Source organism: Lissotriton vulgaris, chromosome 3_1 (genome assembly GCF_964263255.1).
Source record: "Lissotriton vulgaris chromosome 3_1, aLisVul1.2, whole genome shotgun sequence".
Lineage (NCBI taxonomy): Eukaryota > Metazoa > Chordata > Amphibia > Caudata > Salamandridae > Lissotriton > Lissotriton vulgaris.
In genome coordinates, this window is record NC_141689.1 from 1807511071 (window position 1) to 1807538588 (window position 27518).

Here is a 27518-nt window from a genome sequence, read left to right on the forward strand (position 1 = left end):
TACTGTGATACCAGCCGCTGGTTCTGGGTAGCACCAACTGCCCAGCAGTTATTGAAAGAAACTGTCATGCACTGCATATTCAGCAGGGAGTTAAGTTTGCCGACAATATAAATACTACAGTAACCTACACACACACTGTTCCAAGTAGTGGCAGAATGATGTGGGTACAAAAAGGCTTAGCTGGGATGATAAAGGAGGAGTTGTTATTGACTACACAGGCATGGGAACTTTACGAAGCAAATTCCCAAAACCTTTTGTGCACCCAAGTAATTCTTAGATGTGAATTTATGTTGACCCCCACTTCTTTTGTTTTCTTGCGTTGTGTTATGTCCACCTTTTCCTTGCGCCAGGACGCTCCTTAGCTGGAGCATCTGTGCGCAAAATAAATGTTGATAACATAACATAACATAACAATCACTTTGAAAAACTATAAATACAAAGCCTTTTACCCGGGGAAGTAATAAATGTACGAGTATTTCTGCAAAATCACACCTCATATTGCAGTTCAGGGAAAACTCCTCACAAAACGAAATAGAGTGAAAGTCCTAGTGCTTTCAAGAAGGATTTAAACATTTGCAAAATATTGTTACTTAGGTAATGCGTGTTCTAGAATATAACACACAAGCGCTTGGAATAAATATATAGAAAAAGAGCATCATTGCATACACATAATTTAAGACCGAGATGTTCCAAGACATAAAGTAAAACGGGGCAGATTCTGGGTCTATGGTTGCAGCTATCAATAGTCTAGCAGGTGCATAGGCACCAGGACCAAGTTGCCCAGTTGGGTAGCTGCAGCCCAATAATGGTTGTTTTTTTTAAATTTCCAAACCTAGGGTTGGTTAGGCATTTTGTTTCTCTGCTTTAGGGCCCATGGCACCTTTTGTTATGCTACATTCTTGATAGGAACCACACATAAAGAACTTTTCTTATACTGTGTGACAGGTTTTATCATGAAGCTTACTGTCTGGCTTTGCTTTTAAAAAAAGAAAAGTGGATCTGTTTTCCAACTTTACAGACTTATTTAGCTTTTTTTTACCGAATGTGGCTAAAAATGTAAAGTGGTACAGTGACAGGCCAGCAAAGTCAAACATACAAAATTAAATAATTGCTTGCAGACTGTTTCATTTCTTCTTGGGTGTTCTTATTTTTTCAGTATCTTGTAATGCTAGCGCCACTGGTAAGCAGAAATATTTACTTTGAACTGTTAAGTTGTGATTGGCTGCGGGCTGACCCATCAGAAACCGAAAAGCCTTCTTGTATGTTTTTTCCAAAGATGTATCCACTGCAAGAACTTTTAAATCCCCAACAGGCTCAATCAGTGAAATCATGTCTCCAGTTAGCTGCACAGAGATGCAATTTAAATCCAGCATGCTTGGAATCAAACTATTACCGGCAATGAAATCGCACACATTTTTGCCTAGGTTCTCTCTTACTTAAAAACAGTTGTTTATCAGGTCTATTGAAAACAAATTTACACCCGTTTTGTGCCATTTCGCATTTATCACTCTAGCAACGGGGCACGTGTTCAATTCTTTCAAACTCGCAAGCCTGCCCACATGTATCATGTATTCCCCTTATAGCATGCTTCATGAACTGACATCATGTAATTATTAGAAACACACTTACAATATGTGCGCCTTATGCTGTGTAGGTTAAATCCAGTTCATCCTAATTATTTTTTCGTGGTTTCCCTGTAGGTCCTTGAACTTTCTCAGCAATTGAGCACTGCAGCCTCTGAAAGTGTTTCTATGCACAGCATACAACGTCATAAAGCACATAAAGCATTTAGGAGAGGGAGTACTTTAAAAGTAGAAGACCTCCCTTGAATTGAGGCTCATGTCTCCCTTAGCTCATTACTCCACATCCATGGCCAATTATTGTCTAGAAAATTACCATAAAGTAAATTCTGCGCAGCCGATGTCGAGAGACGGGTTGCATCATGGCCAAACATTGACTAGCAAATGAGCATAAAGTATATCCTGCATAGCCGATGTGCCGAGAAAAAAGCCCTGCCAGTGCCACACATCATAACAAAGACTGGAATTTCTTGTGGGATAAGTATTCAAGTATTCAACTCGGGTAGACAGCCTCCAGACAATGCGACTGGCACCAGCCTACACTCACAAGGTCAGTTCATTTGGAAAACATGTACATGTTTGATAAACACTTGGGGCAGCATTCAAACTAACAATCAACCCGCAAGCACATACACAATCAGATCAGAAGGGGACAAAGAGGTTTCCAGTCTCCATGACCCTGTCGTGGGCTGTGCGCATACAACATATCCTCAGTCATTCCTCTTAAGCTTTGCAGCACTGTTCCACACACAGCTTTGGGACATCCAGGAATGCTGGGTAAGAGACCCCGTCCGGGAAAACGCCCTACCTGTCAGGTCAAGGGCTCTTACATCCGAGACCCATCTGCAGGACACCAGACTTGGAAGCATCACCAATTTGGCTGAAACATCCTTTAGTGACTGCAATCTATTAGGCTGCCAAGACTGGAATTGATTAAGAACCTGATTAACATCCCAAAGGACTGTGTAGCGAGGTTCCACTGGAAGCGAGAGACTGATTCCTCTGAGCAATCTGAAGACAAAAGGATGCTTTCCTATCAGGGAACTATCAATTGGAGCATGACCTTCCGAAATAGCAGAACGAAAAGCATTAACAGACTGATAGGCAAGCCCATCCGAAGCCAGGCTGCACAAGAAATTTAGCACTGCACTAAATCTGCCCTTTTTCTGACTACAGTCGTAGAGATGTGCATCAGCCGCCACTGCCTGTGAATCGTGTCTCCAACCGAAGAACCAGACTACCTGGTGGTCCTGTCAGGAGGCAAACAGGTATATGGAGAACAGACCCCACTTGACCGAGAGCATGGAGAAAACCTGAGGGTCCAGTTTCCACAGGCTCGAGTCCTGGAAGTGGCGAGAATGTCAATCCACCACCTGGTTCGCTTGGCTAGGAAGATACTCTGCTGTGACCTATATGTGATGTTCCAGGCAGATCTGCCAAAAGTTCTTCGCCAGATCTGAAAGTGGCTTGGATGTCGTTCTTCCCATATGGTTGATGTAGCGCACCACCAATACATTGCTCATCTTGAGGAGGACACAGTATTGAACATGGTCTGTGGTCCATCAGCGAACCGTGAAAGAGCCGGCAAGGAGTTCCAAACAGTTGATATGTAACCTATGTTCTTGTCTTTGCTAACTTCCTCCTGTGGAGAAGTTCCATCATCTTGCGCCCCTGCCTGAGCTGCTGGCCTCTGACTCTATGACAAGGTCGGGTGGATCCAAAGATTGCTCTCCCGGTCCAGGCCTCCATGTGGGAAAGACTATTTGCTTTGACCTCTTCCGATAATTGCACAGACTGAGAGTAAGTTAGGCCCTTCTGCAAGTGGTGTTTCTTGAGGTGCTGTAGCGCCTGATAATGTAGAGGGCCCAGGAAGATCGCTTGGATAGAGGATGACAGTAAGCCTACTAGATGAGCAATCTGCCTGAGAGAAGTGTGCTGTTTGGATAGCGTTTTCTGCATTTCGTGCCAGGTCTTCGCCATCTTCTGGGTTGGAAGGCTGAAGGAGGCTGTGGTAGAATCTATCACGAACCCCAGAAAGGTTGTTCTATGGGAGGGTGTCAGAAGTGAATTCGTCTCGTTGATCACGAAACCCAAACCTTCTAGGAGGTTCACCTCTGTCTGCAGTTGAAGGGACAGTTTTCATGGGATTGGCCCAGTAACAGAATGTCATCCAAATAGTCAATGAGCTGCATTCCCTGCACACACAGGTGTTCCACCACTGGCTTGAGAGTCTTCGTGAAGCACAAGAGAGCTGACGAGAGTCCAAATGGCATACTGTAGAATTCGAACACACAAGCTGGAGAAACCGATGTTGAGGAGAGAAGAGAGGCATTGTTAGGAATGTGTCTTTTTGATCCAGATGCACCATCCAATCGATTGGTTGCAAGACAACACGAAAGAGAAGAATGCACTCCATTTTGAAGTGGCGGTAAACCAGCCACTCAATGAACTTCCTGAGGTTGATAACCAATCTCTGGTCACCGCCGCTTTTGTTGACCAAGATCAGGTTGCTGATAAACCGGTTGGTTGGATCACTAATGGGCAAGTGGCCCCTTTTGCCAAGAGGGCTTCGACTTCCTCGTCATTCTTCAGCATTCCATCCATCATTTGTTCTTTTTTGCTTTTGTTTCCCTCAATGGGAAGGGTATGCCCAGACGTGGGTCCCATGCTCACAGTTCCATTGGCTTCAAACTTGCCTGGCTGATGAGAAGTGATACCCTTAAACCGGTCCCATGATGAATATTTCCAGTCCAGGGAGAACCTGTCCTGGCAGTTTGGGCTGGACTGTTCCATGGGGAGCAGGTGCCAGACTGATTTGCTTATGGCTGGGTCCGAACTGAGGTGGTGTGGTGAGCAAGAAAACAATGGATCAAACCCAGATATGTGACTTTGAGTGAATGTTTGATTTGCTCAGCATTCCGTCCAAAATGTGTTCTTTTTGCTTTTGCCAGTGTGAAGGGTATACCCATGCATGTCCCGTGCTCACTGTGCCACTGGATTCAGGCTAGCCTCACTGATGAGGAGTGATACACCAATATCCTTCTCAGGATGCTTGTTTCTGGTCAAAGGAGAACCTGGCCTGGCAGTTAGGTCTGTTCTGTTCCCATGGGGAGCAGGGTTAAGACTGTTTTGCATATGGCTGAGTCCAAACTGGGGTTGCTTGCGGAGCAAAAAAAGATGGATTAAAGCCAGATCTGTGACTGGGGGTGAATGTTTGATTTGTTCCGCATTCAATCCATCATTTGTTCTTTTTGCCTCCATTTCGAAACGGCGGTAAACCAGCCACTTGTTGAACTTCCCGAGATCTCTAGCCGCTGTGGCTTTTGTCAACTAAGAACAGGTTACTGATAAACCCATTGGGATGCGTCACTGACAGGCAAATGGCTCCTTTGGCTAAGAAGGCTTTGACTTCCTTGTTGAGCGATTCTGGCCTCTTGCCTGCAGAAGCTAATCAGATGTGGATGGGACTGTTGGTGGGGAGAAACATAGAACTTGAGCTGAAAATTCCATACCATTTGTAGGACCCATGCTTTTGTTGTGATAGAGACCCAGGACTGGAAAAGCAATTCCAGTCGGCCCCCTACTCTTTGTCGGGAGGAAGGGTTAACACTCACCATTGGTGGGGGTGGGGCAGGTTTGTCCCTTGAAGCCACCTCTGCCGCGGAACCACTGGCCTCTGGTGGGGTAGAATGGCATGAAGTGAGTGCTGTCCTGTCATTTGCCAGACCTAGAGCCTTATCTCCTGGAGGCCACCGGCCTCTTGGAAAATCCGCTTAATGTAAGATTGGACATTGTCCAAGGATGTGAACAGTTCCACAAACTTCCCTAAGTCCTTAATGAAGTGGTCGCCAAACAGACCACTCAGGGCCCACCGCCCCTGCCTCAAATGAGGTGATATTTCTTAGCTCAGGGTCTACTTTAAAAAGTAGTGAGCGGCGGCGGTCGTAGATAGCACGAAGATAGCATTACCTAAAAAGACAACCACACGTTGCGCCCATCCGGAGAGGAGAAATTGGGGACCGGTAGCTTCCTTTGCCATGTCTAAGATCTTGGCAATGGAGCCTACAGCATCTAGAAGCTTGTCTTGACAGAAGCGCCAATACCTATTGATGCCCTTCATGGGGTCCTTCATAAATATTTGCCAGGAAGGTGGCCATCCTGGGATAAATGTCTTGGGTAAGGGCAACCTTTCCCTCCAAAGAGGGGCGAGGGCACTCTACCCGGAGATGGCTGCAAGTTTCTTTTTCTAGGGGCTTACGCAAGCACCTTGTCACATACTTCACAACCTTATCTGCTGAGGCCCAGTCTGCGGACCTAGGGTGTATGAAGTTGTTAGGATCTAACATGACTGACACAGGAACCAAGGAGGAATGTCCCAGGGAGGGGACAACATCAGGCGCAAGCCACCAATGCTTGGAAGGGCCAGCCTGATCGTCTGAATCAGCATGGGAATCCCCTCCATGTTATCCAGTGAGCCGGGTTGTGAAATCCCTGGATAATCGACAGAAGTCTCAGGGGGGCTTTCTGGGAATGCAGCCAGGATCAGGACGACACTCTTTAGGCATGCAAATGCTTAGGTGGTCCACCCCTGTGTCACGTTTTCTCTTTTGGGGTGGGGGGATAACAGATAATATCCAGAAACACGTGTCTAAAGATTCACAGTCCTAACCTGCACCGACTTTGGCAAAACACTTCAGCAAAATTCAAGTAAGCATAACGTGAACTGCATTTACCATAATGCTTAGGGTTGAACTGCACTAGGACGTGAAGCAGTGTGCTCCCATCCCCCTTCGTTTATCCAGTGAGCATGGCTGTGAAATCCCTGGATAAGCAATAAAAAGGCTCAGGGGGCCTTTCTGGGGATGCAGCCTGGGCCAGGAAGGCCCTCTTTAGGCATGCAAATGCTTCATGGTCCACCCCTGTGTCACGTTTCCTCTTTTGCCTGGGGGTGTCTGGTCTCTGGGGGCCTTGATGAGGGGCTGGGCTAGTCGGTCTGGTCTGGGCATCTTTGCGCATTCATGCTCAGTCTGTTTTTGAGAGGCATTGTTCGAGATGTTCTATAGCCTCAGAGACTGCCCAGTAAATTGAGGCATCCAACGCCTTGTAAAATTTCGCATCCCACAGGAGAAAGGACTGGGTGACGTCCTCCGCATAAGTGCCCTGGGACACCTGAATGGCACTTCCCCTAGACCTAAGCCACCAGGCGCAGCGCTGCATTTTGTGGAACTGGTAGTCCCAGTGAGTATGGGGGCTAAGGACCTCAAATGTTTTAAGGATCTAAGACCTGGTGACACCCGGAGGCTATGTGTGCTATCTTTGGTACTGGGGGACCCAGTGGATTTGTATGGAGGGACCAATGGCCTCACAATTTTAAGGTATTAAAGAGAACAAGGGTCCTCAGGGAATTCAATAAACAAACAAATAAACTTATAGGCCACAATCAGTACTATAGTTCAGCTTCCTAGCCCAGCCGGGCGAGGAATGTTTAATTTAGACTTAGAAGAAATTGGTTGACCTAAAGAGGGTCACATACAAACATTTAGATAGGGCACAATCCTGTACCTATCCCAAGAATTAGAAAGACCATAGGGTAAAGAAAGTGAGTGAATCAGAAGGAAATTTGCAAGCAACAGTTGGCTCCAAAACTTTCTTTTGCCTGTAAGAAAATTTCCTTCTGATTCACTCACTTTCTTTACCCTATGGTCTTTCTAATTCTTGATATAGGTACAGGATTGTGCCCTATCTAAATGTTTGTATGTGACCCTCTTTAGGTCAACCAATTTCTTCTAAGTCTAAATTAAACATTCCTCGCCCGGCTGGGCTAGGAAGCTGAATTATAGTACTGATTGTGGCCTATAAGTTTATTTGTTTGTTTATTGAATTCCCTGAGGACCCTTGTTCTCTTTAACCCCTACCATGCTCATGACAAGGTCAGCTCCTCATGGGAGTTACCTGCGCTGTGCGTTTGACGATTTGACCTTGTCATGAACAATGGGGTTCATCAAGGATCAGCACAGGAGGGGAAAAACCCCTAGCAGCCAAGGTGTTAATAGCATATTACCCATGGTCCAAAGGTATCTTTTGGGTTCCCTTGTTTACATTAAAAATCACAATTTTAAGGGGCATAGCCCCGGGGACACTCGCCCAATTTGTTTACCTGGGGATCCCTGGGACTGTTTCCCCACGAAAGGCCTTCATAGCCGTGCTCAATTATGCGGACCCCGCAGGGCGTCGTAGAACCTTCAGCAATACCGACCTCAGAGGGGCATCAAAGCAAGTGGGGGAATGATTTGACAGACCCTAATGTGGGGCGTCAGTCGCCAGGCTAGGACAAGGCTCATTAAGCTGTCACAGCATGCATCTGAACAACCACTTCGTGAAATGTGAGACATGCGTGTCACAGAGCCACTGACTTGCGCTAGCGGGTGGAGGACCGCTATACGCCATCCATAAACTGAGGGAAATTAACCTATACATAAGGAGCACAATAGCAGTCCCGCGACATATAAGCAAATAAAAACATGCACAGCACAATGGGCACCAATTACACCAGTATCACAACCATTAAACTATAAAACAAAGAGAGAGCATGAAGCATAACTTATCTGAGGCTGCTGAGCAGCGAAGAAAAAGGGACCTTCAACACTGACAAAGGACTTTATAGGGACAATTGAATTATGATTGGCTGTTAATGATGGGGTTCACAAGTGTTTCTGGGAACATTAGTTTATTTTTGTTGGATACTAAAATGGCTGCTGTTTTGAAATAATGTAATAAAAGCAAACAAAATAAAGCATGTTTCTCACCTCCGGCCCGGACATATAATCAGTAAACATCTCTTGGCTAATCACTTCTAGCCAAGATGACCAGCAATGTCTGATAAACTGTGGTTATGTTCAGTGTGAGATCATTTAATAAAATTGCACGCATTTAGACAGAAATGCTAGAGCTATTTCTGTCCTAATCAAATTAAGAGTTCTCTGATTTTTAGGTTTTTGAAGAATTGTCGATAAGGGATACCAAACTCTACCTAATTCTGAGAAGGATTTTAAGGTATCAGGGAAATATCGCTGGCATGAGGATTTTACATTGACTCACAAAGAGGAATTATTGAACTGAAAGCTCTCCACGGAAAATGCGGGTTATGCCATAAGAGTAGATTACCATATAGTTTTGGCAGAACCTGAAGACAGATACAGATTAACCCCGGGTGGGAAACTCCGCTCTGCCAGAGGAGTTTACAGAGTTTTGCCTACTCCGTTGCGAAAGCAGAGTTTAGGCAAAACTGTGACTCCGTGGCACGTGTAAGACGTACAATGTAGGGGTTTCCAATAGACCAGGACGGCAAGGACGAGAAAGGAGAGTGGCCAGGGCGAGGTGGAGTCAGCCACTGCAGGTATGTGCCTTTTTAAAAAAATTATAATTAATTAGGGAGTGGGAGGAGTGGAGTTCAACAGAGTTTTTTTCCAACTCCATGGAATTCTGCATAGATGTACTACGCCAGCTCCACCCGGGCTTAATACAGATATCATGCTATAGTTTGCATAATACCAAAATAACCTTGATTTTTCACATGGCTCTGGTGTCACTTGGGGTTGAGGATCTGAATTAAGAATAATGAAGGGGCTGTGACTAAATAAACCCCCTCCCCCAAAAAATGAGGTTAGTAGATACATCCTGTACTGGTTTGATTAATCCCATGCCTGATACCAACCAGTAGTAAAATTGGAAATTCAGGAGTGTCCTCCAAACCGCCCCGTGGGTGTCGCATGCAGTTTACACCTAGATCTTTTATGCCCCTATATAGAAAAAGATGGGTACATCTAATTTTTGGAAAATAATAACATTAAATATACTGGGATGGCTCAAAACAATATTTTGGCAGCGATACCTTCTTTATCAAATTAGGAAATATTAATAGAGGATTGTGCTTCCAGTTGTTAAATAGTCAGGTAGTTTCCTTGAGTGCATATGTACAGTTTGCTGATCTCAAATTATCATATTTAGTGGTTAGCCAAATATCCAGATATTTCAGGTTTTGTACTACACAGATTTCATATGGGTACAATTGGCTGCAGTTCAGAATCTGGGGGTTTTCCTTATTTAATTTATAGCCCGAAATGGATCAAAGTTGTTTAACTCAATGGGTAACATGGCTCCTCCGTGGGTCAGAAGTGAATATCAAAACGTTGTCGGTACAGTGAAAGACCTTGATTTCTGCTCTAGGAAATAGTACTCATGGGCTAGTTGGCTGACTATGGTGAAGTGGCAAAAAGGGTTCCATATACAGAGCATATTGATAGGAAGAAAATGGACACCAGTTCCAAGAATAGCTGGCAGTTTTAAATGTGGCTGATGAGTGGCTATAAACTGTAACAACTGCTCACATAGCCCGATGTCTAGCTCATATCCATTTAGTTACTTTTGGTGGAAACGCAAAGTGCTGCATAGCTGCCCAAAGAAATTACATCTCCACCCAGTCAGATACTTTCACAGCATCTAAAGCTATAAAAGATATTAGGTGTCGCCCTATCCCTGCCCAGCCCATCAGTAGTACTGCAAATTTGGTAGTTCCCGTAGCGTCTCTCCCTGGCATTAAGCCATTCTGTAATGGTGTCCCTAAAGCAGTTATTGATGATATGTGGCGTTGTCAATTGATAATGGCAAAGCAAGTGAATTAAAACAAGTGTTGGACAAGGACAGGAGAGAAAAACATTCTATAAAAAGGGTTAGTCTGTGTTCCAAACCAATTTCAATTGAAGCCTTTTCACAGGGGTCTTGACTATCTATTCATAGGTGTCCTTTTTCAGAGTTTAATAACTTTTTGTTGTAATGTACTCTGGACAAATCCCTCAAATAATAAAATACCCTGTTTAGCCTTTCATGATCAAGGTTTCTATACAGTATGCAGTTCCTAATGGGACCTCTTGCTATACACTGACAGTTACTAAATAACCTGTACCACCAAAGTTTTGCTTGGACCAATGATGGTGAAAATTCTTGGATATTTGAGATCCAATTGCCAGTCGGAATGGGTGTTTGAATTGCAGTTCTGCCAGCTAGTACAATAACAATTTCACCTTTATCTTTATTGTCTAACCAAGTATATGCGTAGTCTGTGGGTTGGGTAACAGTACATCTCGGTACCTCTTCCAACTAGTAACAGTTAGCATTCTCCCCTATGTCCAGCAAACATGCAATCTAACCTAGTTGGTCATTTCATGTTTACATTTTTTATTCCGGCGAGTACTTTCCCAAGCCCATCAGTGTTTTCCCCCTTCCCAGCTACCCTGATATGAGATGCTACAGTATGGGTGATAGTCGTTCAGCAAGTTTAGCAGTAGGTGTGGTAAAACTGAGCTTAGGATGTTTTGCAAGAGGTTACACTGGGTGCTACAAAATAGCCACCTACATTAGTATTGGAGAAATTCTACTTATCTAGATTATTCCAGTCTACCCTGCGAATACTTTTCTATGGCTTTGGTTCTTTACATTGGGATCTTGGACTTTTGTAGAGAATTATCACCAGGTGGCATGGCCATTATTTGCACATCGAGCAAATATGGCCTGCTGTAGCCACATGCAGATCTTCTATTTTGTAGGGAACAGCAACGTACAGTCACCCACAGCTGTGTTGTTGTTGCTTTCTTCAGCAGTGTTTGGCCTCATCCAAGCTCTGCGGCAGTCACTTTTACCTCCAGGTTAAGTTATTCGATCATGCTATTATTTATTTTTGTCCTACTTTGCTCTGTATGATTGTGTTTAAGTAGTGGTTCCTTGAATGGTGGAACTCCCAGTTGCCACGGAAACCAGTTGAATTGCTTGCGGGTAGATTGGCTTCAGTCAGTGCAGAGACATGAGGGAGGGAAGGTTCATTCTGAAGAAATACCCGCAAAGTTTATTGTAGCACTGTAAATGGACACCCAAAGGTTCTTCATGCTGCTTTAATACTGCATGCTACCATAATGGCCATGCCTATTGGGTAATATAACATTTTGGGTTGGAAGGGGTGGTGGGGGGGGAGTTACTATCTTATTCTAGGCAGTGTTGGTCACAATATCATCATCGTTGTACGTTCACTGCGCGCAACAGATATAGAAAATGTTAACTGATTATTTACTTAACTGATAGCTTAAGTGTCATGGCTAGTGGTACGAAATAATTTATTTTAGGAAAAATTCATGCCTGTCTCTAGTATGGGTCGAGCCTGAGTAGCAGAAGGCAAGAGGCCTTGCCGTTATCAGTAGCAAATCGATATTGTTGTGTAATCAAACACATCCAAGTCCCATAGTTGCTACTTGACCTGTCAAAGGATGTGTTCTTGCCATTACGTAAGGGGTAAAGCCCTTGGAGGGAGGAGAGAGGGTTATATTGTTGTTTTTGACTGAATGATTGATAAAATATTTTTAAATATATGTTAACATTTTAATATATTTTTGCAGCAACTCGAGCTGGTGGAACCGAGTGGTTGGATTCATGTGCCTTTAACAGACTCTAATAAGAAGCCCATCCGCACATTTATGATTCAGATTGCAGTTTTGGCCAATCACCAGAATGGAAGAGACACTCACATGAGACAAATTAAAGTGTACACTCCAGTAGAGGAGAGCTCGATTGGCAAATTCCCCAGATGCACAACCATTGATTTTATGATGTATCGATCTATTAGGTGAAGTATTTCAAAAGAATGTTTGAGATTCTAATATCTTACTGCATTATTAGATCTGTTTTAATATGGAAATATGGTTTGTTTCTTTGAATAAATGCAAAGCATATTACCACAATAGATGTCCTCCTCTTTTTTTTTAACATATTAATACAGATTTATTTTCAGAAATCTTTTGCCTTTTATCAAAATATTTTGGGGGACATATTTTTTGTTTGTTTAAGAAATTTTTATTAATCATTTTTGAAATATAAAACAATACACATGTCATCAATATTGGAGAAAAGTACATAATTAATAAGGAGTATAAAACATATGTAACATGCAAGAGATAAATATTAAGAAGGGGAAAGAAAAAGGGAATAGGGAGATATAGGGAGAAGAGAAAAGATAGAAGAACAAAGGAAAGAGAAAAAAAAACAAGAGGGAACATGTGGGAATAAAATAAAACAATCAACTAGGAGATTTGGAAGAAAGATAAGTGGTAAAGGGGAGCCAGAGGAGGTCGGATTTGATTTTTAGGGGAACAGAATAGGATGAAGCAATAGCGATCCTGTGTTCATCACAAATAAAATTCCACCAAGTATGGACAGACAGGTTAGAGTCATCCCTCCAACACGATAAAATAACTTTAAATGCAAGAGCAATAAACAGGTCCAATAATCTAGCAGAAGATGATACAATATCAATATCCGTGGATAAAGATCCTAGAAAAACATTCAATAGTGATAATGAGGCAGAGCAACAAAACATTGGCATGCAAATATCCCATACCTCATTCCAATTTGGACCATAAACGATCCCATAACGAGACGGAGAGGGAAACATCAATATCAGTTTCCCAAGCAGTCTCTACGTTTGATTTAGGGTGGTCCTTAACATTAGATAACAAAATTGAATAAACGAGAGCAGCCTTAGGTTGTCGAGTGGAAAATAAAGGGTATAGTTGAGTGGTAGGGGTGAAAAGAGGGAAAGACATCAGGTAATTAGAAAGAAGATAAGTGTGACTGAAGGGCAGAAGTTATAATGGTGTATTCAGTTATAGACGATGAAGGCAAATGAAATAAATTTTGCATTACAGGAAACGGAATGATAGAGCCATTCTCAAAAAACTGATGAACAAACATAATATCCTTTTCCTTCCAGTATTTAAAGTAAAACGATTTGCCTTTATATCTAAGGAATTTGTTGTACCACACAACAGAGGATAAAAAACATTGAAGAGGAGAAAGAGTAGAAGAGAAAACATTGTGTAACACTGTTTGGGAGTATTTTAAAATGGGGTATTTAGTTAAAAAAGAACAATTTGACATAAAAACAGTATGTTGAAATGAAAAATCTTTTAAGAGAGAGCGTTCTAGGAGAACCCATTTAAGTACGGGGTTATCCGTAAAGTCATAAGCCAAAGAAAAGGATTGTTTAATCAAGAAGGCGGAGTGGTATGTTTTAAAATTGGGGAAACGAACTCCACCTTCATTTTTAGGACGAATCAATTTATGCAAAGCTATTCGAGGATGTTTGTCAGTCCATAGGAATTTAGTACAAATAGAGTTTATGCAGGAAAAATATGAATTGGGAACTTTAAAAGGGAGCATGGAAACAGTATAAAGAATATGGGGAGTAATCATCATTTTAATCATGTCTGATCTACCCCACCAGGAAAGAAATAAGGGGGACCAGATTTGAAGGAGGGAGTGGATTTTCTTTAAAAGGGAATCAAAAGTAAATTTGAGGGTATCAATTAAGGATGATGAGAATCATATACCAAGGTATTTATTTTGGAAGGACACCATGCAAATTCAGTATTATTAAACATGTGTTGATAACAGATCGAATTTAGGGGCAGAACTTCCGTTTTGGATAGATTGAGTTTATATCCCGATATAGATGAGTAAAACCGAACCTCATCCATAAAGTGTGGAAGGGATGACGCAGGGTCAGACATATATACCAGTACATCATCCGCGTAAGCAGATAATTTAGTTTCAGTAGAGGAGAGTTTAAAGCCAATAATCCTAGGATTGGACCGAATTCGTTCTAAAAAAGGCTCAAGACACAGAATAAATAATAAGGGTGAGAGGGGGCATCCTTGTCGGATGCCTCTAGATAAAGTAAAAAACTTGGAAAATTGATTATTACCAAAAATACTGGCCCGGGGAGAGGAATAAAGGAGTTTAACCAAGGAAATAAAAGAGGGGCCAAATCCAAACCATAGGAGAGTGCGAAACATAAACTGCCAGTTTATTTGGTCAAAAGCTTTTTCCACGTCTAAGGACAAAGCTGCCAATGGAACTTTAAGATTTTTACTATGTGCAGTAACATTGGAAAACATACGAGCATTGTCAGCAGCAAGTCTACCTTTCACAAACCCCACTTGGTCGGTTTTAATTAGACGGGGAATAATGGAGTCAAGACGCGAAGCCAGGATTTTAGCAAAAATTTTACAGTCATAATTAATTAAAGATATAGCGCAATAATTTTTACATTGTGAATGATCTTTGTCGGGTTTGGGGATTATGATAATCAGCGCATCCAAAAAGGATCCAGAAGCCTTAGCATCTGAAATAAAGGAGTTATACAGTTGTAGGAGTTTAGGTGCAAAAAAGGTATGAAATGAAGAATATAAGTCAACAGGCAAGCCATCCGGGCCAGGAGCCTTTGATTTTTTAAGAGAATTAATGGCCCGAGTGACTTCCTGGAGAGTAATTTCCTTTTCCAATTGAGCGAAGTCAGCCGTAAGGGGTGGGGGAGAGGGAAGGCCTTCAAAAAAGGACGTTAAGTTTACATCAGAGGGGTGCGTGCCGTCAGTGTACAAGGATTGCTAATAATTATGAAACACTTCAGCAATATCTTCATCCGTCGAAACCAGTTTATTAATAGAATCGTTAAAGATAAGACCTACATTTTTACGTTCTGATTTGATTTTTAAATAATTTGCCAACATTTTTCCCGCTTTATGTTGGCCGCCATGGAATTTAGATTTGATTTTAAATAGGGTATTACAAGCTTCATTAGTTTTGGCTAGGATTAATTCCTGGAGGGCAGAGAAGGACTTAGAGGAAAAGTAAGAATGTTCAAGCCGTTTAATTTTCTGAAGTTGGTCTTCATATTTCTTCATGTTAAGTTTCTTTTTCTTAGAGACGTAAGATATAGTAAATGCTCGGAAAGCAGCCTTAAAAGTGTCCCAATTATTAGGAACAGAGGTGTCGGAAGGATTATTAAAGGAGAAAAATTTGTTAAAGAACCCCACACTTTCTTTCTTAAAAATAGTATCGGACAATTAAATTTCCAACCGCTGAATATGGAGGAAATTAGGGAAAGGTCAAGTGTAGTGTAAACAGGAGCATGGTCGGAAATAAATATGGAACCAATTACAGATTTTTGCACGGAAGGGAGTAAAGATTTACTAACCATAATGTAATCAATTCTAGAGCGGGTGTGATGCACATTAAAAAAAAATGTATATTCTAGCAAATCAGGATTAAACAATTTCCATGAATCATATAAAGTACGAGAGGCAATGGCAGATTGAAAGCTCTTATGAGATTTGTCCGGTTGAAATTTACTGGAGGATAATCTATCTGAAAAAGGGTCTAACCATTGGTTAAAGTTACCTGCAATGACAAAGTCAGGACAGTCGATGGACGAAATTAGGACTTTAATATCTTTCCAAAATTTGGGATCAGGGCGTTCCGGGCCGTAAAAATTTAGTAATACCATTGTCTTATTTTGGATGACAACCTTGGCCAATGCCCAACATCCTTCATCGTCATTCTGAGAGGAAACAATTTGTACATTTAAAGCTTTATGAAATAAAATAGCAACCCCCCTTTTTTATTAACAGCAGGAGAAAACACAACTCTACCCACCCACTGCCTTTTCAGCTTAATAGATTCAACATCAGAACAATGCGTTTCTTGGAGGAGAAGAACCTGTGAATTAAGTTTAGATAAGTGAGACAATACCTTTTGACGCATGACAGGATGGCCAAGACCTCGTACGTTCCACGAAACAAAATTACACATGATGGTAGGAAGGAAGGATGGGCAACACACGGAGTAGGCACATGGCATGAAGATAACTATAAAAATGGAAACAGCAAACACATAAGTTACATGAAAAGGGAACTCCCAACACACTCATATTATTGAAGTAAAATACATCTGGAATCCAGAAGAATAACAACCTAAAGAACAACAATAGAAGTAGAGACCGTTCAGGAAAAAAATAACATTGAAAAAAAGAGAACAAGCAAAAAAGCCAAGTAAAGGAAGGAAAAAAGATAGAAGAGGAAGGAGGAAACAAAATAAAAAAAGGAAGTAAAAGAGTATACAGATCAAGGCATAAGAGCCAGATCAGAGAAAAGTAAAATAACCAAGACATCAGGGGCGAGGAAACACCAGAGAGGGGACACATCCCCACGAGCCGCCAAAAAAAGGACATATACATAGAAAAAAGACAAGAATGTAAAAGCGGAACCTCAAGAAAAGGAACATAAACTAGAATGAAAGATCAAAAGAAGCCAGGATGAAGACGAGAAGAACTACAGTGAAATCCATAAGTGGAGAAACATTAGTTAGCAGTGTCCATAGTGGAAGGAGAGACACTCTGTAAGTAAGAGTGAAGCTTTTGTGGATTATCAAAAGATCGGGTACGGCCATTATGCGTGATCTTGCAGAAGCACGGATGTAGAATCCCATATTGAATGTTCAGTTGTCTCATTAGAGGACGGAGATTCAAGAATTCCTTGCGTCGGGCATTCGTAGCAGTCGAGAGTTCTTGAGAGATAAAGATGTTATGACCAGACCATTGTAGACGTCGTTTAAGCCTAGCGGCCTTCAGGACAGACATTAACGCTGTGAACTCTAGAAAAAGCATAATAATGCCACGTGGCTTGGTAGAGTTGGAGTTTAGATGTCCTAAACAGTGGGCTCTCTGTATATTGAGGGGGTGCGACGCAGGTTGAAGATCCGAAAGTTCCTGTAGGAATTTTCGTATAAAAGACACCATGTCTGGCCCCTCCACATTCTCCGGAATACCATAAACGCGTAGATTGTTCCTACGATTACGATTTTCAAGGTCCTCAGTATGCAGTTTGAGTTTGTGGATCTCTTGCTCCAGTAGCGGGAGTTTAGCTGAGGCATCCTGAATATCGCTCACAAGTTGCTCCAAATTCAAAGCCTTTCCCTCCATAATTACCCAGCGCTCCTCAATCTGTTTAAGCTTTTCATTGGTGGCGGTCATGAACGGTTGAAGACCACGAACCTCCTCAAGAATGGAATCCAGGACAGGGTTTGAGGAAGACTGGATAGGAGAAGGCGGGTCATTCTTAGGTCTCTTAGGTTTAGTACCAGTGTGAGACATTTTTGGATGAGGTGAGTCATTGGCCATGATGAAAACACTGAGGTGTGCCTGAATGCGTTGCAAAAGGGAGCAGAATGGGGTGTACAGCACTCAGAACTGCAAGCACCTATATGTCAGACGTAACCTCACAGAGTCATAGGCTAGCAAACAGCAATATGTGTACACAAATTGAACAGATTAACCAGTATAAGCTTGGGTAAATGTCCACAAAGAACTGGAGTGACTGTCTAATTACTATGTTGAGAGACCCTTAATACACGTTGCAGCAGTGCACTGAGAGGAATCCGAAATCTCAATAGGAAGCACCTTCATGAGCCAGCACATATGAATTGCTAGATAGCATGGCAAAACTCGCTTTGAAAGTCATTGCAATTAAGATGACATAGTAGAAAAACACTGTCTCTTCAAGTCAGGCATTCCTAAAATGGCGGCCGTTAACCCTCACACAGAATTGGGGAATAACGCCGAGACTTAGTAGCATCATGCAACCAGCGAAAAAATATAGATGTTTCTGCCACAGGGTCAATAATATGGCAACACGATCCATCTATCAGAGTTAATAGGCATTTCCTGAGATGCGACGTAGCAAACACAGAAGAGGGCTCAGCGGCCAAAATGGCGGCCGCCCGCGTCTCAGGAGAGAGACAAATTACCGCAGCTCAGAGAAGGCGTTGCGCTGCATGGATACATCTCTCAGCGGTGTCTTCGTATTCCCTGCGCCTTCCACCGACACTATATCCCAAACAGCCGTTTTGAAAAACGGCGAAAAAAGCTCTCACGGCATACGCGGATTGAGTCCATAGCGGAGCACACGGATAAGCCGTCCTCCCTCAATGGCGCGCAAGCCACGCCTCCTTGGGGGACATATTTAAACTTTGGTACTAACTTACTTGGTCTGTATGAATGCATTCTCCAGAAAAGGCACGTCATATTGATCGGAAATGGTAGAATTGCTCTTCAAGCTTTTATAAATTACAGCAACAGCGGATCATATTTATAATTCACAATATACATTCAGCTTCATACTTACCTTACTTAATATTTTCCCACTTTTAAAGGAAGGATCCGAACCCTCATCACATGAACTAACAAATGCGCCAATTTATTTTTCCAAATTTCTTTTTATTAAACAAAAATCAACATCAGGTGACCTACACATAATTTTCCTGGGATTCTCAATGACATTCCATACAGTCAAGATATAACACCGTTATGACAGTTAGTGAATCAAGGGGACTCATGCGGCTCTACATCCTCATGGCATGCCGGTGCGGTACAGACATCGACCCTGATCGTCCAAGCCTCCCAGACCTTACCCCACTTCCTCGAGAATCCCCTGGCTGAATAGAATGACCTCTCCCTAAACATACACCTGTCTAAATCCTCCCTCCATTTCTCAATCTGGGGCGGCTGGCTAGCTCCCCACAATTGGGCGATATTACGCTTTGCTGTCATGAATGCCAATGTTGCCCATTTCTGTTTGTATGTCTTTGGGTCCATGGGTTCCCAGACATTCAGAATACATCTGCGGGCCTCAGGCCACAGTTCCATCCCCAGGACCTCCCGCAATGTACGGTGTACCTCTCCCCAAAATGCTTGTACACTACGACAGTGCCACAATATATGCATCAACGTCCCCAATTCCCCACATCCCCTCTTGCAGTCTCCGCTATCCACACGGCCCATTCGGACCAGACAGGGCCCAGTGACATATGACCGGTGTAATATCTTTAGTTGCACCAGTCTAAGCCTCATCTGGATTGCCACCACTCGCGGGGAGGAAATAGCCTCCTGCCATTCTTCATCATCCAGCTCCAAACCATCTTCATTCCAATGTCTTCTTAATGTAACTAATGGGTCTTCCATATTATTTATGAGTGTCCTATATATCAGAGAGATGGTTTTCTCGGGAAGATGCACATCCAAAACTCTATCCTCGAGGGAGAAGCATCAGGGAGTGTCTTGCCCCTGGGAATATGTGTGAGTAACGCATGCCTGACCTGGAGGTAGCGGAAATACTCACGGTCATCGAATTGATACTGCTGTTTGAGGCAATCAAATGTGAGTATTGTACCCTCCCCCCAAACATCTTTTATGTGTGTGATTCCTATAAGGTCCCACTTGTCAAACCCCTTGGACTTCCATAAACTTCCCAACCTCTCTGAATTCCAAAGCGGGGTAGCGAGTGTGAATGTCCCTTCCCATTTGAGGTGTCTGTTGGCCGCGTGCCACACCTGGATGACATGTGCTGTGGGTCCTGTGAGTGGAAACCTGCGGGGACCGGCGTACAGCGCTCTCATATAGTCACCCCCCAGAAGTTGCCAACGGTCCATTGCATACCCAGGGTCATCTGAGGGTCCGTATATCCCGTGATTCACCGCTGCCAATTGGGAGGCCCAGTAGTATTTCCTCAGGTCCGGCAATCCTAATCCCCCGTCATAGCAGGGAAGGGTACGTTTGGAGAATGCTATACGGGGTTTACCGTCGCAGAGTAGCTGCCTCTGGAGGGTCTCTATTTCCCTAAAGTGGGACGCGGGAACCTGATCCATCGTATTCTGAAGCACGTATAGAAACCGGGGAAGAGCCATCATTTTGAAAAGCGCTGCACTACCCAGAAAGGAGAGCGGGAGAGCCTTCCAGCTCGCCACATGACCTCTAAGTCGCGTCAGAGGGGGCTCAGGTTATTGGCATATAAAAGCTTCGGGTCCAGTGTGATATAAATACCGAGGTACCTGAATCCCTCTGGGGCAACTTGTGTTGGACAAGTGTCCGGAATGACTGGCGGGTCTCCCCTAAGGACATAGAGCACCGATTTGGACCAGTTGATCGCGAAGCCTGAGTATCTCCCAAAAGTGGCCAATACATCCAAAAAACAAATCCGTGATCCCCTCGGGTTTGTAAGCTAGAGTAGAATATAGTCTGCGTATAGTTAATTTTATCTTCCCACTCCATTGTCCATCGCATTCCACGTATCGAGCGGTCCCATCGGACCCAAGCTGCCAACGGCTCCAGGGCCAGGTCGAAGAGGAGATGGGACAGGGGACATCCCTGTCTGGTGCCCCTGCCCAACTGAAAGTCAGGAGATCTGCAGTTGTTCACTACCACCCTGGCCAACGGAGCAGAATACAGAGGCGTACCCAACTCGTGAATTCAGGGCAGAAACCCAGTTTGTCCAATACTGCTAAAAGATAAGGCCCCTCAACTCTGTCGAATGCCACAGTGGCGTCCAGTGACACTAACACCGCTGGCTCCTGGATCGTCTGGGTCCTGCCAAGAACCCTATGCAGCCGACCTAGATTGAGGGCCGTGTTACGATGCTGCATAAAGCCCAACTGATCTGGTTGTATCAAGGTAGTAATGACTTTGGCCAACCTCGTTGCCAGCAACTTTGCCAGGACCTTGGGCTCCACGTTTAGCAATGAGATGGGCCTATAGGACGAGCAGCAAGTCTTAGGCTTGCCCTCCTTGTGGATGACCACAATATTAGCCACCCGCTGGTCATATGAAAGTTGCCTCTGGTCTTTGCTTTCTTCAAACATAGTGCGAGGAAATGGAGCAAATTCTATTTGACCTTAATTTGTAAAGCTGTATGGGAATGCCATTCGGTCCCGAGGCCTTCCCGGAATGCATTCCTCTAATAGCTTGTGCCACTTCGTCATCCGTGAGCGGGGATTCCAGATATTCCAAATTGTCACCTGATAGCATAGATAGTTGAATATCCCTGATCATCTCCCTGTTGTCCTCTTCGGTATACACGCCCATCTAACTATACACTCCACAATAGTAGTCCGCAAAATCGTTGGCGATGGCCTGTGGGTCGACAATAATGCTGGCGTTATTCCCCTGTATCTGAAAGAGACGCGTTAGTGATAGATTCCTTACCTTAGAATATCCCCAGGCGTCAGACTGGATCCGGAAAGTTTTGCGTAGCAGTACCCTTGCGCGTCGGTAGGCGTCGTCTGCGGCTCCGCGTCCGTCGTCGGCGTCGTGGGCGCCGTGATGATGTCGTCGGAGTACTTAGACGCCGCCTCCGCGTGCTGACGTCAGTTCTTCTTTTTTCCGCGCCAGCCAGCGCAGATCTGGAAAAAGCAGTTCCCTAGTCATTTTTTGACTAACTTTTTGGATCTTTTTGATCTATTTCGAAGTCTTCACGACTCCGACGGTGCCGTTAGGGATGCCCGGCTTCAAGCACTGCGACGAGTGCGAACGCCTCATGTCGATTACGGATCCGCACCGCCTGTGCCTGACGTGTTTGGGCGTCGACCATGACGACGAGGCCTGCTCCGACTGTCGGGCCCTCTCGAGGAAGGCCAGGCGGGAGCGGTCCCGCAGGCGCCTCGAGATCCGCCAGTCGGCCCCGCGCCGTGTGAGGTCCCGGTCCCACGGGAGGTCGAGGGACAGGTCGCGGGGCGGAGCCGTCACAGCTCCGGGAGTCGGCGCCACTCCTCCGGGTCCAAGTCGTCAGGTAAGAAGCATAAGAAGTCGAAGAGGCATCATCGCTCTTCCGACTCCCCCCGACGCTCGCGCGATGCGGCCGGGGGTTCGGGTGACACCGCCCACGCGGCTCCTCTGGAGTCGCGGGCGCCGCGTTCGGCCCCATACCTCCCGGTCCCTGGGCTGAACGCGACGCCGGAGGAGATAGAGCGCTTCCTCATGGCCATGAGGTACCTTTTTTCTCCGACGGGTTCCACGGCGCCTTCGGGCCCAGCGAACCCGTCTAGGGGCCCTAGTGGGTCGGGGGCTGCGACCCGACGCCGTCGGGTGCTTCGGCCTCGACGCCGCCGGCGCCGCAGGGCCCCACGATCCCGACGCCGCCGCTGCCCTTGGGCTCGGCGCCGCAGGGTTCAGCGGTCCCGGCGTCGTCGGTGCCTTCGGGCCCGACGCCGCAGGGTGCCGTTCGGCCCTCGTCGGGCACTGGAACGTCCCCGGTGGACCTTACGACCCCCCCGGGGTCGGTCCGTGTGGTGTCCCCTCCGGCGTCGGCCTCGGCAGACGCCGTCCCCAATGCTTCCTCTCTATGGGTTCCGGCGTCGGGACGGGGCCTATCGGCGCCGATCTCGACGCCGGTCGGGGAATTCCATCCCCATTAACCCATTCTCATTCACTTACGACCCTGAGTCTCAGGAGATGGGGGAAGAGGAGGATTGGGAGGGGTCTGAGGACCCTCTGGCAAGGGAATGTCAGTCTAACATGGACTTGGGGAGGCCAGTGGCCTGGACACCTCTCCAGACCCTGGATTCGTCTCTCCTCCTTCCGTGGCTTCGGAGGAGGGCGCGACATATAGTGTGGTGTTGATGAGGGCTGCTAAGGCGTTGGGCCTTGAGCTCCCCGTCGCGGCCGTGAGGACTAACCTCCTCACTGAGGTCCTTAAGCCGCAGTCATGCTCCATGGAGCCTATGCTGCCGTTTAATGAGGCCTTGTCGGGCGTTCTTTTGGGCACTTGGTCCAGGCCCGCTACAGGTTCGCCTTTAGATAGGAACGTGGCCAGACGCCACCGCCCGGCTCCGGGCGACCCTTGTTTCCTGTCCACCCACCCCACCCCCGAGAGTCTGGTTATCCAGGCCTCTAACTCCCAGACCGCCTTCCCGTCAGCTCCCCCTGACCGGGAATCCAAGAGGTACGAGGCCTTTGGCAAAAAGGTATTCTCGTCCCTTAGCTTAGGACTGCGGTCTTCCAACACCGCATGCCTCTTGGGCCTTTACACCCATTCTATATGGGAAACGGTGGCGTAATTGCTGCCAGAGTGTCCGTTGGAGGTACGGGCCAAACTCGGCCAAGCCCTAGTGGAGGGCCGGGACGCAGCGAAGTACTCGATCAGGTGCGGACTGGATACAACTGACTCGCTGGGCAGAGCGATGGCTACGACGGTGGCGATTCGACGCCACGCCTGGCTCAGATCCGCCAACTTCTCGGCTGATGTCCAGAATACCCTCATGGACATGCCGTTCGATGGCCGTCGCCTCTTTGGCGACAAGGCAGACCACGCGCTTGAGCGCTTTAAGGACTCCAGGGCTACGGCCAAGTCCTTGGGCCTCTCGGCCCCGCGCCAGCAAGTGGGTGCCTTTCGCTCCTTTCGTGGCCAAGGAAGGGGCGTCCCCACGCGTGCCGCCAGCCACTCGCCGCAAACTATCGTCCAGCGCGGCGGCGGCCGTCGAAACCGCCGTGGAGGCGGTCGGGGAGGCAAGCGGAGCCAGTCCACACCTGCCCCCGCAGCATCCGCCTCTAAACCCTCCTAGTCCGTGCTTTTCGGCCCATGTGACGCCAGTGGGGGGCAGGGTTCGCCATCACCACTCTCACTGGCGCACAGTCACTTCGGACAGGTGGGTGCTGCAGATCGTCCGAAGGGGCCCCTTCGAGACGACCCCTCAAGCCATGCCACCGCAACACCACCGCGTATCGGGGGATCATTTGCGGCTCCTGCAGGAGGAAGTTTCGGCCCTCTTGGCCAAGGGGGCCATCGAGCGCGTTCCTGGGCCAGAAGTAGGTCGTGGTTGCTACTCCCACTACTTCCTGGTACCCAAGAAGGGCAAAGGGGGCCTACGCCCTATCTTGGATCTGAGGAACGTCAGCGGCTTCCTCCGGAAGGAGAAGTTCAAAATGCTGACACTGGCTCAGGTCTTGGCTGCCCTAGACCCAGGAGACTGGATGGTAGCGTTGGACTTGCAGGATGCGTATTTCCACATCCCCGTCCTGCCGGCCCACCGGCGTTACCTGCGGTTCACGGTAGGCCTCGAGCACTTTGTTTACCGTGCTCCCCTTCGGCCTTACCAGCGCCCCACGGGTGTTCACGAAGGTGATGGCGGTGGTCGCAGCTCACCTGCGCAATTTAGGGGTTTCAGTCTTCCCCTACCTAGACGACTGGTTGTTGAAGACGGGCTCGCCCCAGGCAGTCGTCAACCACCTCCAGACTACGGCGGATCTCCTGCACCGGCTGGGATTTTCCATCAATGTGCCGAAGTCACACCTGTGCCCCTCTCAGAAGCTCCTTTTCATCGGAGCAGTTCTCGACTCGGCGCAGTTTCGGGTTTATCCGCCCGAACAGCGGGTTCGGGATATACAGGCCCTGATTCCGATCTTCGGGCCGTTATCCCGGGTTTCGGTCAGGTTGACGCTGCGGCTTCTGGGGCTGATGGCCTCCTGCATCCTTCTGGTGCATCACGCACGGTGGCGGATGCGGGCTCTGCAGTGGGACCTGAAGTTTCAGTGGGCCCAGCACCGGGGCAACCTGTCCGACCATGTCCTGATCTCGGAGGGCACTGCGAGACAGCTGCAGTGGTGGCTCACGGACCGCGATTGGGTCAACGGCAGATCCCTCTCCCTTCCCCAACCGGAGCACGTAGTTGTGACGGACGCGTCCTCCAGGGCTGGGGTGGCCACTTGGGAGAGGCGGAGATCAGAGGACTCTGGTCTCCGGCGGAGTCCCGGCTCCATATCAATCTGTTGGAGCTGCGGGCGATTCGTCTGGCACTGAAAGCATTCCTCCCGTCTGTCCGAGGGAGTGCAGTGCAGGTGTTCACGGACAACACCACCGCCATGTGGTACTGCCACAAACAGGGCGGGGTGGGGTCGTGGACCCTATGCCAGGAGGCTCTGCGCCTCTGGCAATGGCTGGAACATCAGGGCGTGACTCTGGTGGTTCAACACCTGGCAGGTTCTCTGAACGCCAGGGCGGACGAACTCAGCCGTCGGTGCTCGATGGATCACGAATGGCGTCTGAACTCGGAAGTGGCGCAAGGCTTCTTTCTGCGATGGGGAGAGCCTTGGTTAGATCTATTCGCCACCGAAGAGAACGCGCAATGTCATCGGTTCTGCGCGTTGGAATTTCCAAGGCGGCACTCGCTCGGAGACGCTTTTCGTCGCGAGTGGAGCTGCGGTCTGTTGTACGCCTTTCCGCCTATACCTCTTCTGCCCAGAGTGCTGAAGAAGATCAAGCGCGACCGGGCACAAGTCATCCTTGTGGCTCCGGACTGGGCACGAAGGTACTGGTATCCCGAGCTACTCAGTATGTCAGTCGATCCCCCGGTTCGTCTGCCTCTTCAGGAGGACCTTCTGTCGCAGCAGCAGGGGACGGTCCTCCACCCGAACCTGTCCAGTCTCCACCTCCATGCATGGAGATTGAGCGGCGACAGTTGAGGCCATTTGACTTGCCTCCTGAAGTTTGCAACATCATTCTGGCAGCCAGGCGTCCCTCCACAAAGACGGTATACGCCTGCAGGTGGAACAGATTTGTGGCATGGTGCACAGCAAAGGCTGTGGATCCTCTCAATGCCCCTCTCTCTGAGATTCTTCTCTTCCTTCTTTCTCTTGCCCAGCAGGGCTCTGCTCTGGGCACTATCAAGGGCTATCTTTCGGCTCTTTCAGCCTTTCTGAGGCTGCCTGACCAACCTTCTTTGTTCAAGTCCCCTATAGTAAACAGATTTCTGAAAGGCATCACTCATACCTTTCCTCCTGTTCCTTTCGTGATGCCTCAGTGGGACTTGAACCTGGTTCTAACATTTCTGATGTGCGCTCCCTTTGAGCCACTTCATAACTGTCCACTTCGCCTTCTTTCTTTGAAGACTGCCTTCCTGGTAGCCATCACCTCTGCCAGGAGAGTGAGTGAGCTCCAGGCCCTCTCTTGTAAGCCTCCTTTCCTTTCAGTCCATCCGGACAAGGTTGTTTTGAGGACTAGGCCCTCCTTCTTGCCTAAGGTGGTCACGGCCTTCCACATGGGGCAGTCCATCACATTGCCCACCTTCTTTCCGCCTCTGCACCCCTCGAGAGAGGAGGAGAGGCTCCACCGTCTGGACCCAAAACGTGCGCTCTCGTTCTATCTGGATCGCACACGCCAGTTCCGGGTGGATGATCAACTCTTTGTTGGGTACGCGGGCGCTAAGAAAGGGAAAGCGGTGCACAAGAGGACCATTTCTCGATGGATTATCATGTGCATCCAGGCGTGTTACTCCTTGGCTAAGAAGGAACCACCTGTTGGGCTGCGGGCTCATTCCACTCGAGCCACGGCCACTACAACTGCCTTGGGCCGAGGTGTGCCCTTGCAGGACATTTGCCAGGCTGCTACGTGGGCTTCGTTGCACACGTTTGCGAGGCACTACTGTCTGGACAGTCAAGTCCGGAGGGATGGCTACTTCGGCCGTTCCGTTCTCCAGGACTTTCTGGTGTGATTATTGGTTCGCAGACCCACCACCACGGGTATGGTATTGCTGGGGTATCTATTCTAAGGTACGGAATCTATCACTAACGTGTCTCTTTCAGATGCACAAGTTACTACTTGTGTAACGATATATCTGTAAGAGACATTAGTTAGTGATAGATTCCTTACCGACCCACCCATCCTCCCCGTTCTGCGAACCGATATCTAGGGTTAAGGTCATCCCCTTTCAGGGCCCTAGTCTTTTTAGCACCAGTGTCGGTTTTTGTCATGGCTCTGCGCTTCTGGCGCGGAAAAGCTGTGGCTAAGAACTGACGTCAGCACGCGGAGGCGGCGTCTAAGTACTCCGACGACGTCATCACGGCGCCCACGATGCCGACGACGGACGCGGAGCCGCAGACGACGCCTACCGACGCGCAAGGGTACTGCTACGCAAAACTTTCCGGATCCAGTCTGACGCCTGGGGATATTCTAAGGTAAGGAATCTATCACTAACTAATGTCTCTTACAGATATATCGTTACACAAGTAGTAACTTGTGCAACTCTGACACCATCCTTGACGCCCACAGCCTCCTTTCGAGCCATGCAATCAATTTTCCCGCCTTGTCGCCATGCTTGTAGATTTTGCTCTGAATCTCTCTGTTCTGCACCCTAGCTCTATCCCTGGTGAGGCCATCAAACTCATCTTGCTGTAGCTTTAGTTGGTGAAGACCCTCGAGGGTCACCGCTAGAGATACCTCCCTTTCTAGCTTTATCACT

General features: G+C 46.9%; 1 protein-coding gene across 8 annotated transcripts in view; it reads left to right on the forward strand.

Moving 5' to 3' along the window:
* ANAPC10 (anaphase promoting complex subunit 10) overlaps positions 1 to 27518 on the forward strand; it is a 497529-nt gene that overhangs the window by 439399 nt on the left and 30612 nt on the right. For 5 of the 8 annotated variants that reach the window (XM_086962247.1, XM_086962244.1, XM_086962245.1 and 2 more), the window contains one exon: positions 12023 to 12249. In XM_086962247.1, the coding sequence (XP_086818373.1) occupies positions 12023 to 12249 (227 nt within the window). Of the gene's footprint in view, positions 1 to 12022; positions 12365 to 27518 lie in introns of those variants that run through there. The other 3 variants (XM_086962250.1, XM_086962249.1, XM_086962251.1) reach the window with 1 other exon arrangement.